Genomic DNA, 12451 nt, shown 5'->3' with positions numbered 1-12451 from the left:
AAAATTGAATCTACCAGTTGATATATAATACAATACTCAAGCAACATAAAGGAGTTAACAATTCACTATATCAAAAGTTTAACGTATTAAATCTGAAGAAAAATGAGTCACTAGTTAAAGTGACTTCCATAGAGCGTTTTTAAAGCTATACACTGAATTATAATCAACTAATGAAGGATGGAGAGAACTATACCAGAAAGAATTTGAAAGAATGTTGGTTCTTGAATAAGGCTTATAAAGCTTGTACTGATGATAGTTTCTTGATTTCCTGGTGTTTCCTTAACGAAATATTTATGTAACATCCTTGAACTGATGATGGAAACTGAAGTTACAATATTAGTTAACAATACCTTGCAATTCATTTCAATTAGTCTGTTACAAACTGCATAGCACTCTTTGTACTTCCCCATCCTCTCGAGGACTTGCATCTTTGTGTACAGCACGAGCGCATCCTCCGGAACTAGTCGATCAGCTGTTGATTTTGTTGTCGCACATAAAAATAATTTTTAAGCCATCGGCAGATTAATCGTTACAACTAATGTCTTATGTGGAGCTCTCATTCACAAAAACATTGTTTAGCATCAACTGAAAGTGAGCTAGTGAAATCTTTTAAAAATTAAAACAGCTAACATTTTGAATTATTTAGCCATTCACTAGTTAAAGAGCCACCCCACAGGTGCAAGAGAGTGTGTCACATAATAGCCTCTTAACAGACCAACAAGCGGGGTATCGCCGAAAGCAAGCTTTACGATTTTTCTCTTTGCCCTGTTCCCCTCTTGAGAGCCTGTTCACAGACAAGGCATGTTATTCAATGTTTTATACTTTACACTGTATTATTCAACTACACTTTATACATAATTACAAACAGTTGCAGGTATTCCCCAGGAAAAAAAACTATATCACTGTAAAGCTAATAAACCCTTAAGTATAATATAAAAACAATGTCACTTTTCAACGTTTTGCTTTGGTAGGTAACCACAAGACCCTGAACTACCAGCCCTCGCATTACTACAGATATCTCAAAAAACCGCACAATATCACTCCTGAAAAAAATTTCGATAGTGGGCTAACAAAGAGTGTCAGGCTTTTTCAATATTCTATTTTATTGGTTCCTGAGAAAATCTATCGTAAAGTTTGACAATCGAATATTTTCAATGAGTCTCATGCGCTGGGACGCCATATGAAGCTTATTTCGAATTTTGCAAAAGCCTGACAGACAAACAAAAGAAGCTTACAGGTTAACCCGTTTGCCACGAAAAGGTCAGTAGGGAGTTCACGTCTTGTTTTACTCTGCTAGAGACATCATCCTGCAATTTGCAGAGCAATTGTAATCCTGAGAAGCCTAATGATTGAATGATTGAAGGGCCCGGTGAAAAAAAGGGCATAAATAGTTAGCTCTAAAAAAAACAAAAAGCTAAAAATTCGCCAAATTTTCATTTAGTACAAAAGCTATACAATGTCCATAACATTCAAAGACACCAAATTGTCTATGTAAAGCCACATGTGCAAAAAAAGGGCTCATAATTTAACTGAAATCAATATACTCTTTACCTTCCTCACAATCTCTCAAGGCAGCTTCTAAATTCCCCTAACAAAAAATAAATAAGCAAGTTAATTAGCTAAAACATGTATCGATGCACTTTCTAACAAAATGGGCTACTGCTTCTACTAGTAAGGCTTGAAACAGATCCAATAGCATCACTACTACATGTAAATAGTTTTTTATTAATAAAATTGTTTTACAAGCTTATGATTTCAGTTTGCTCCATGTGCTCCAAGGATGCATGCTTATAGGCTTTTTGAAGGAATAACAGTTCAAATATAGTTCCCTTTCAGTCTCTTGAGCAGCCATGCCTGAAAGCTGATCCAGACTTTGAAGGTAGGATCGAGCTATTAACAGTAATTAAATTAATCTACATTAATAATTCAGCAGCTCTTTAACCCTATTTAGACTGGGCTTTAAAAGTTATGACAGTGAGATTTGAAGGATAGACAGTACGTCCAAAGATGTCCCCTTTGAGGTCCGCTCGCAACTTAGCGATTAGTTCATGATAGCCAAATGGTGGCCATCTTGGATTTCTGGATTAATTCCCAAACATCAGGAAAGGACCAAAATTGAACGAAAACCATAAAGGAACACTAGTGTGAACTAAAAACATAAACGTTATGGAAGAGAAGTTATTTTTCTTAATTTTAAAAAGAGATTTTCCATTTTTTGTAAAAACTGCCTGTTAAAAATTGGTAACCAATTTTTCCCTGATAAATATCTGAAAAAGTCCTGAAGTTTCAGGGCGTTTGCTCAAAAAGTTATTCAGGTTCAAAGTCACTGCAGCCACAATCACCCCCACCCCCGGGTCTAGATAGGGTTTACAATCAAGCTAATCCGTGGTTGAATTATGCAGTGATTTAAGTGCATTCTTTGTTAGATCATGCACCTACAGCTACCTATTAAATGTATAACAAAATAATGCATTGTTAAATTATATATTTTTTAATTGTATTGTATGACAACTAAATGCTAGTGCAAATAGATCTTTAACACACAACGGCAACTTAATTCAAAGACCCAATAAATATGATTGGTCTTTAGTTTAGTTCATTATTGATTGTAAAGTCACAAATATGTGGTGTCTCATCTTTTGAAAACAACTGTTATTATATATTAAAGACTGTTATAATAAATTATGCCACCTAGGGCTTATATTATTTAAATCTTGGTGCATTTGTTCAATCAAAGCATCAATTAAGTTCTCTTATCCTGCTTTATAGATTACAATTTAATACGTCTTCTTCCATTTTATGAGGGCGGGAATCTGATGTTCAAATTAGCTTTACAATGAAATTAGACACTAAAAAATGAAAGGAAAATTACAAGAAAACTACAGAATAATGAACTAAAAGTATACCTTTCTTTGATAACATTCTGCTCGCTGGCTGTAAAACTGCTTCATTTCATCTGCATACATGTCCAGTTGAGGCAGTAGTAATATTCCCTCAGAAAACGTTATTATAGCTGCATCATAATTTGACTTTTGAAGATAAGATCGTCCTTGGTTTCTCTTTTCCACTGCTTTTTGTTTGGCATCCTACATCAAATAAAAGCCATTACGTATTATACAAATTTTCTTAAAATAATTTCTATAAAATTATTCCTGTCATTTAAATATTAATAAATATGATGTAAGTAAATGTCTTCAGGAGTGAGAGGCTAGGGGGAAGCATTGACTGGCACTTAACACTTGATTTCCTAAGGAAATCAACCCCTCCATTCTTTTTGATCACTGTGATCTTAGTATCACCTGAAGCATTTTTCACAACAGGAGTATATTTTGCCATGCTAGAAAGGTTGCATCACTGGTGAACACTAGGCTTAGAGGTTTTTCTTACAAAGTACTGAATTCAATTTTTTTCAGGTATTCAGGCCTGGTTTTCAGCGCAAATTTTGCTGCACTAGTAATTTAGGTGAAGCCAAGTCCATGACTTCTCAACCCAGAAAAGCATTGAATTAGGATAATGAATGGAAAATTGCTGTTCTGTACAATTTAGAGTAATTACAAATGGTGAACAGTTTGGCACAGTACATGTAGCACATGTTCTACAAGTAGCAAATTGATGGATGATGTAAGATGGAATATATGATTCCACTCAGAACATTGATCTTGTGTGATGTTATATAAACCAGTGACTTCACAAATATGTCATTTTGGCTGCATCAAAACATTGACAGACATTTTTGGCACGAGATTGCAAAACAGCATCCTTGGTGACTGGATGCCAAATTCAAAGTTGATTTCCCAAGGATGTTATAACCTGCAGTGACTTCACTATACCGTTTTGACTGTATCAAAACATTGGCTGACATTTTTGGTTTGAGATTGCAAAACAGCAAGAGCACCTTTGGTGACTGCGGGTGGATGCCAAATTCAACGTTGCCTACAGTGCTAATTAAGGAAGGTAATTAAAACAATGCCTTGAGCAAACAATTATTATTATTATTATTATTATTATTATTATTATTATTATTATTATTATCAGTCTCATATTGCATAAATATCAACATGAAGATTAACACTTCAAGCAACAAAAAATTCTAAAATTTTAGCTCTAAAATATGAAACCATAAATAGTATTTTTTCCAATAATTGAAGCTTAATTATTTCTGAATAGTGTGAACTCCACTTATTACTCATTCACATCGACACTTCTTCTAATATTGTGACAAAGTAAGGTTATAAGGAGTACAAGCCCTTTCCCAACTATCTGTGCTCAAGCAGATCTATATAGAAATTTGGCATTTTGCACTAGTATGTAAACATGCAGAACTAAAATTGCACTCATTTTGTATGTTTTTTTTTCTGATTAATGACTCACCACTCAGTAAGGTTTAATTTATTGTAATTTAAATGCTGAAATACATAAAGACTGGACTTATGATTTGCTGAGATAATAATGTTCTTCAGTTGTTTTTATGGTAGTTTGTCAAGAAATTACACTCAGCAAGGTCTTTGCCTTCTATTTCTATAATAAGCTGAACTTATCTGAAGTCATTAGGTCGTAGCCAGAAGGATGTCCATAGGCCCACTTAATTTTCAAAAAAATTTTTCCAGTCAGTGGAAATTCACATTATAATCTTTAAAAACTTGCCTCTGGGATGCCAATTTTCATTTTCTGCCTACTCAAAGCCTGATCATAGTCACACAAAGGGCCCCTGGTCACTGTTTGCCATTTGCAACCATGTGTCACCACCAACACAATTTTAGAGCCGACATGTTGTACTTAATGCAAAAAGAGAGTGGGGTCAGTTTATTTGGTGCATGCCCTCAAATCCACAGTGACTATAATCTGCTAATTAATTCTGCCCATCAAACCAGCTAGTGCTGCTTCTACATGGGGATCAAAACAAGAAACTTAATTGGTGAAAGTCATAATCAAATAAAACCATCTGGCACAATTATGCCACTTCGAAACATATTTTACAAGTCAATTAATAGTACACATGAAACTGAGTCTGTCTTACCTCAACTTCCCTTTTCAGTGAACACTCAAGCTGAATGATGAATGAGTTCTGATACAAGAAAAAAGAAAGGATGCTGTTTGACTTTCTAGTCACTCAGGCCATTTCAAAATGTCTTCATAAGATAACATTAAATTCTTATAGTAATTAAATAAAATAACCTTAATTGGCATTATCAGGACTTCATGGCAGTGAATAAATCGCAAGCCTGAGGAAACATACTGTCTGAAATTAAGTTTAATGATACAATAACTATTAAAATGAGTCAAAAATAATAAGTAAAATTATAATTTTATAATTGAAGGGCTGAAAGCATACTTTAATTTACCGTCTTATGTCGAAATTTAGGTCTGAATTTTTGCATGTGGCCTTCAATTTAGTCAGAGAACATCTATTGCTTTGTGTTAATTGTTTCACTGGTTTGCCCTGAGCTAATAGTTTTTGAGAAAAACAACACCAAAATATCACATCAAAAAATGAAAGGCATTGAAAGAAAACAGCGGAAAAACAGACACCTTAAAGTGAACACAAAGCGATGTTCTTTGATTAAATTGAAGTCCACATGCAAAAATTCATGCACCTCTGATCAAAACGAAAATTGAACGAAAATTCAACATTAGACAGTAATGAGACAGAAATAAGCTCTTGGCCCTTCAATTGTGATGTGCCATACATAGTCATCTGAAAATTATGTTCTAAATAAAGGTCATTCCCCTGAAATAAAAGCCAACATAAGATTTTATTCAATTATTTCATCAGGTTACTAATCCAAATATGTTTGCTCCAAAATTGAAATAAAAAGATGTTCATTCTTTAGAAACGAAACATTGAAATTTGGTAATTTAAACTGCTACTATGATCAAATTTTTACCTCTTGAATTTTAAGGTTTATCACATAGAATTCTAGGAAAGATTAAAAACTTCGTTTACTGTTTCTTAATATCTGCATTGGTTCCAGAGATATTCACATTTGAAAAATGTGTAAAATATGTAAATGAGAGGACTGATGATGTCACAAACTCAGCCGAATTTTGGTCAAATATTATAAATAGAGCTATCTCAATCAATTTACAGCAGAGACCATTGAAACCTGGCAGGCTAATAGTTCTAAAGGCAATACACCCACGGCTATAAAAATTCGGTTCCCATAGCAACTCACTCTTTTCCAGTCCCCTCCAACCTGATTTCAATATTTTAGTGATTTTCAGCTTGAAAAACATTTAACAAGGCCAGGAACTTGACCTAACATATTTATACGCCTGCTGGATCATGCAGATGAGGCACCATTGGCAAATATCAAAATAGAATGCCAAAGGTGGCCAGCAAGGCCTTACGTATCAGGGAGGACTGGAACCCAGTATGTTGTCATGGTAACAAAACTGATAAGCTCATATTATGGAGCGCACCTAGAACAATGTCAAAGCAAAGAATCAAGCATTTCTGATACAAATTGGCTGAGATATCTTTTTTCATAATATTTGACCAAAATTCGGTTGAGTTTGTGATGTCATCACTTGGCTAATTTGCATATTTTAAAAACTTGAATATCTCTGGAACAAAAAGAGATATTTGAAAATAGTAAACAGCATTCTTCTTCACGTACAGACTACTTGTTTATGTTTTAAAATGGCTCAGATTAGAAAGACACGAATTTCGTCATAGTAGCACTTTAATAAATTTATGTATTTTTGAACTAAATTAAAGGACTTAACAATAGAGTATTTGCCAAAAAACAGGAATAATTTTCTAAAGAGAATTAATAGTTACAGCTCATTTCATAGAATTTTTCACTGTGCATAAATTATTTTCAATGTGAAATCTGTTTGAAATTATTCCTGACCAGTACAGCTGTACTAGTGATATTCAACAAAATATAATGTAATTCATTACCTCTGAAGGTACACCAAAATGTCCATTTCTAAACATGGGATTTTCCTTAAATTTTCAGGGTAGTTGGAAAACGATATTGTGATTAGAAATCCAAAAAGAAAAGATGGGGTCACTGGGTTGGTTTAATTGCAGATATTTCACAAAGCAGTGGTAAATCAAGCTTCAAAACTGGTTTCTCTAGGAAGGGACTGGGGCGAGTCTTACTAAAAAATACCTTAATTTCCACACAAAATGCAAATTAAGAATTTTGTTGTTAGATGCAGGTAAGATTGAGTAGTATTCAGTAAGTAGTTATCTAGAAGTGAACAAAAAAATGTTTATTTTGCCATTGTGCACAGTAGAGTTGCACACTGCAATTTAACAGGAGAATGACTTTAAAATACAAAAAGCTTTACTTAAGCTGTCATTTAATCCCTATATACATGGAGTGCACAACATCACCTTTTAAACCTATAACTGCAAACTTGACTTTTACCTGAGGATTTTTCTGCACTAAACTTGTGACCTCTTTGAATGCCTCTGCTATTTTTCCTTCGCCTTGCAAGGACTGAACCAGCCTACACCTGGCTTTTGTATTGTGTGGATTAAGCAACAGTACTACAAAAAACAAAATGATTTCATATTAATATACTGTATTATTTATTCACTGTGATGCCAAAAATTTAATAGCAAACATGACATTAATAGCAGCAAGTCTTAAATGATGCAAGATAGTGCCCCACTGCCAGAAAAAGTAACAATCAAAATTATTCATGCCATAAGGAAATAAACATGCAGGGCCTTAAGTTTAATTCTGACACTTTAACCCTATCTAGATCGGGCTTTTTTGTCTTCTGGGACCGAGGGGAGGGGGAGAGCTATGATAATTGATGAGACTTGGAGGAGAGATAGTACGTCCAAAGATGTTTCCTTCGAGAGAAGCAACGAAAAGTGATGACGTCAAGTGATGTTGTAATGACATCGTGACCATCTTGGATTTCTGGATTTCCCCAAAACTTTAGGAGTGCCGAAATTGAACAAAAAGTAACCAGGAACAACAAAGCAACAAGGGAACACTAATATAGGCTAAAAACATTAAAGTTACAGAAAGAAATTAAAGTAATTTTTCCTTTATTTTAAAAAAGGATTTTTATTTTCTGAAAAAAATGGACTGTAAAACTTGGTTGCCATGGCAACATCAAAGTCAATAAACAGTAACCAATGACATCAAATTGTTTGCAGATAAATTTCCTAAAAAGTCCTGAAGTTTCTTCCCTACTAGCAGAGGTCTCTTTTCCGTTGTATTCGCTGAATTGATGAGCGCAAGGAAAAAGACATCTGCCCTGGGTTGAAACGACTTTGACTTAACCGCCATCCATAGTCGTGGACGACGCTTACAAAACGCATGCTCCCTGTACTGTCTGTTGACCGTGACTTGAGCCCACTGTCTCTCGCACATTTGTTTACAGTTAAAACCTACTAATAAATCTAACTGAGAACTGACTGCAGTGAATGTACAGATTATGAGCTGGTAATCTAACAACACATTTCATTGACAGTTAAATCACAAAAATAAAAATTTATATATAATTGGATGTCTCTGTGGTCCCTTCAATCGAAAAAAACCCCCAAAACAACAGAAAACAGAAATGAACCATGCCATGCATGCGTATGATACCTGAGTCACTATCCTCATGAGCTTCCTTAAACTTCCTCTGCAAGGACAACATAATATAGCACCAGAATAATAGTCAGATCAGCTTTAAAGAGGTTTTTCACCACAAGAGTCAAAATTAATGTCAAGTCACATAACATGTGCATGGTTTTAACTTTTGTGGTTGCAGTGAAAGCATTCTTGGGTGTTCCTGGCAGTGAGATGGTTACAGTAATATTTACAACCTCAAATTAATCAGTGAGACTGACACCTGCTCTTCAGGAGAAATAGTCCACTTGGCAGGATAATTGAAAATATTAACCTCATACTAACTGAGTGCGAGGGCTGCCATACTGGGGATTATTGGCTTAGGTCATGGCAGTACAAACCTGGCTGTGCTCTGAGTCCGTACAAAAATGACAGAGGGCCAATATTCCCCAGTATGGATCAAGCAAGCTGGGTTAGTTAAAGTAGTTTATTAATATATGGCACTCAGACCAAACTTGTTTAATTTATTATTTTTTTTTTTTTTTGTTAAAACGCACTTTCAGTCACTTGAATTCAAAGGGCTTCTGCTTTGTGACATTTTTGATAACGTGAGCACCACAGAAAGAACAATTAGCTACCACGAATCTGAAAACAAATTTACTGAACGTTTAATCTAATATAATTTGATTATAAACAAGTAAGACTTCAAGAACAATTTGTAACGGAATTTGACGAAAATCTTAACACTAGCTGCAGGTTGTTTTTGAAATTTACAAAAGGGTTTTGTCAATTGCCTGAGTGGCTTGCAGCTTGTCTCCTTTGCCGTGCCCGTGAACTACTTTTAATTTAGTGAGTTGCGCTTCACCGCTGGAACTCTTCTCCATTTTTCAAACTCATTGGCCTTGAGTATGTTGAATGGATATTTCTTCTCAGAAAAGTATTGCAGTATATGCTCCGCTGAAAACTGAAAATATTATTGTTGCTGGTTCATACTCTTCGCCAATTTTTCCTGCGTGTGTTCATACAAAAATTTGACAAAAGGTTGTCAAGCTCAGACACAGGAAGGCTTTTTCAATGGTTTGACTTTTCAAGCCATTAGCTTTCATAAAACGGCAAGTGTTCATGTCAGTAGTTGTCTTCTTTTTTGTGTTTTAACTTTTCTGTTTGTTTATGAAATCGTCAATGGCCTATACACTGTAGTCTCCTGGCTTTTGCTGATGCCTGCTTCACAGGTTTCTAGATTTTTGCGATAATGAGATTTGCTTTGTGATAATATTCGTCTTCATCGGAATCACGTATGTCCAGAAATGCAGGCAATGCCGAATTTGGCAATTTTGACGAAATCTTGCCACAGTCATTACGGTGACAAATCTGGCAAGATTTCGTCAAATTCCCAAATAAATGCAAATATTAAGCTAAACACATGGAAGCCTGCCATGTTGGCGGATTTGACGATTTTGGCGAATGTGACAAATTTGGCAAAAATTTGTCAGTGCCAAATGCATGCAAATATTAGCTAAACAGATGGAGGCCAGCGATGGCGAATTTGACAATATTTCGCCAAAGACCGAAATTCAGGTGAATGAGCTCAAAACAAGGGTACCAACAAAGTGGCAAATTCAACGAATACAGCAAATTTGACGATATTTCGCCAAAGATCAAAATTCAGGTAAATAAGCTTGATCAAGAGAAGGGTACCAACAAAGCGGTGAATAATTTCAACAAATGCGGCAAATTTTTATGTCATCACCAACAAAGAATTACTGCAAAACTCAATTGTCAAAAGGGTTAAAGGTTCGACTGATAAAGGCATAACCCATTCACTCCCATATCCTGTTATAGAGATGTGTTTACAGGAGTGCTAACGTTTGTGTCCATGGATGAAATCCCATGCAGATGGGGCTATTCGAATGAATCCAAAGTGCTAGTTCTTCGTCAAAAATTTAACACATTACACTTCTGGTAATTTTTAGTTTTGGCTCTATTCGTTTTAAATAATTCTGACCTGAAATTTTCCAAACACCTACTTCCAATGCCATTGAGCCAATGCCAATTGTTTATACTGTTTATACCCTATTCTTTAGATATGTGGCAATATGCTGCTTACATTTCAATACAAGTATGCCAATATTTATTGTATTTTACTCATACTGAAAAGAATAGTTTTTTCTTAACCTATTTAATGCAAAAAATCTGCATGCACAAAGTGAATGTTTTTTTAATTAGTGAGCCTCACTGTTTAGCTTGTAATATGACTGATTCCAATATTATTAGAAATGTGCTTGTTTCACATACAAGTCAAAGATTTACATTGCAGCACTAAATAATCAGTATTCTCTTTTATTATTTTAGTATGCTTAATTGTGTGTAAGTATTTTATAAGTGCCTTAGTATTCAGATCTATACTTAGTATTGTATACAAGTGCCTTAGTATTCTAGTATTTTGGTAACGTTGTTGTAATTTGGTTTCATAGAGCTATGAGGGAGAATACAGTCTTGACTGTAATTGTGCACCCTATTGAAATAAAGTGCCATCGTCCCGGATAATCAAACATAACTTTTGGGCTGGGCACGCCGTTCAATGAGCCGCTTTATTGGTACACTTCTCTTTGCCTCATTTGCCCGAATTTAAGTCTTTGGCAAAAAATCGTCGAATTCACCACTTTGTTGGTACCCTTGTCTTGAGCTCATTCGCTTGCATTTTGGTCTTTGCCGAAATATCGTCAAATTCACCATATTTGCCAAATTCACCATATTCGACGAATTCGCCACTTTGTTGGTACCTTTGCCTTGAGCTCATTCACCTGAATTTTGGCCTTTGGCGAAATATCGTCAAATTTGCCATATTCGCCAAATTCGCCACATCCGTCAAATTCGCCACTTTGTTGGTACCCTTGTCTTGAGCTCATTTGCTTGCATTTTGGTCTTTGGCGAAATATCATCAAATTCACCATATTTGCCAAATTCGCTGTATTCCTCAACTTCACCACTTTGTTGGTACCCTTGTCTTCAGCTCATTCGCCTGAATTTTGGTCTTTGGCGAGATATCGTCAAATTCGCCATATTCGTCGAATTCGCCACTTTGTTGGTACCCTTCAGTGTCTTGAGCTCATTTGCTTGCATTTTGGTCTTTGGCGAAATATCATCAAATTCGACATATTTGCCAAATTCGCCATATTCGTTGAATTCACCACTCTGTTGGTACCCTTGTCTTCAGCTCATTCGCCTGAATTTTGGTCTTTGGCGAAATATCATCAAATATTCGCCATATTTGCCAAATTCGCCATATTAGTTGAATTCGCCACTTTGTTGGTACCCTTGTCTTGAGCTCATTCGCCTGAATTTTGGTCTTTGGCGAAATATCGTTAAATTTGCCATATTTGCCAAATTCGACGTATTTATCGAATTTGCTACTTTGTTGGTACCCTTGTCTTGAGCTCATTCGCCTGAATTTTGGTCTTTTGTGAAATATCATGAAATTTGCCATATTCCTCGAATTCACGTACCACTTTGTTGGTACCCTGATCTTCAGCTCCTTCACCTGAATTTTGGTCTTTGGTGAAATATCATTAAATTTGCCATATTCGTCGAATTCACCACTTTGTTGGTACCCTTGTCCTGAGCTCATTCGCCTGAATTTTGGTCTTTGGCGAAATATTGTTAAATTTGCCATATTTGCCAAATTCGACGTATTTATCGAATTTGCTACTTTGTTGGTACCCTTGTCTTGAGCTCATTCGCCTGAATTTTGGTCTTTTGTGAAATATCATGAAATTTGCCATATTCCTCGAATTCACGTACCACTTTGTTGGTACCCTGATCTTCAGCTCCTTCACCTGAATTTTGGTCTTTGGTGAAATATCATTAAATTTGCCATATTCGTCGAATTCACCACTTTGTTGGTACCCTTGTCCTGAGCTCATTCG

At 35.4% G+C, this 12451-nt stretch overlaps 1 protein-coding gene across 2 annotated transcripts in view; it reads right to left on the bottom strand.

Annotated features, from left to right (window-relative positions):
* The window catches only part of LOC146467838 (uncharacterized), a 34029-nt gene that overhangs the window by 11779 nt on the left and 9799 nt on the right, over positions 1-12451 (bottom strand). For both annotated transcript variants that reach the window (XM_085125285.1, XM_085125286.1), the window contains exons 4-9: positions 8562-8598; positions 7380-7501; positions 5018-5065; positions 2907-3086; positions 1552-1588; positions 351-472 (exon numbers count right to left, since the gene is read on the bottom strand). In XM_085125285.1, coding sequence (XP_084981411.1) covers positions 351-472; positions 1552-1588; positions 2907-3086; positions 5018-5065; positions 7380-7501; positions 8562-8598 — 546 coding nt within the window. The remainder of the gene's footprint in view (positions 1-350; positions 473-1551; positions 1589-2906; positions 3087-5017; positions 5066-7379; positions 7502-8561; positions 8599-12451) is intronic.

The sequence above is a fragment of the Pavona decussata genome, unplaced genomic scaffold, assembly GCF_977016875.1.
Source record: "Pavona decussata unplaced genomic scaffold, jaPavDecu1.1 SCAFFOLD_134, whole genome shotgun sequence".
Classification (NCBI taxonomy): Eukaryota; Metazoa; Cnidaria; class Anthozoa; order Scleractinia; family Agariciidae; genus Pavona; species Pavona decussata.
The sequence above is the reverse complement of the archived record's forward strand: the minus strand, read 5'-3'. Positions and strand labels throughout refer to the sequence as shown.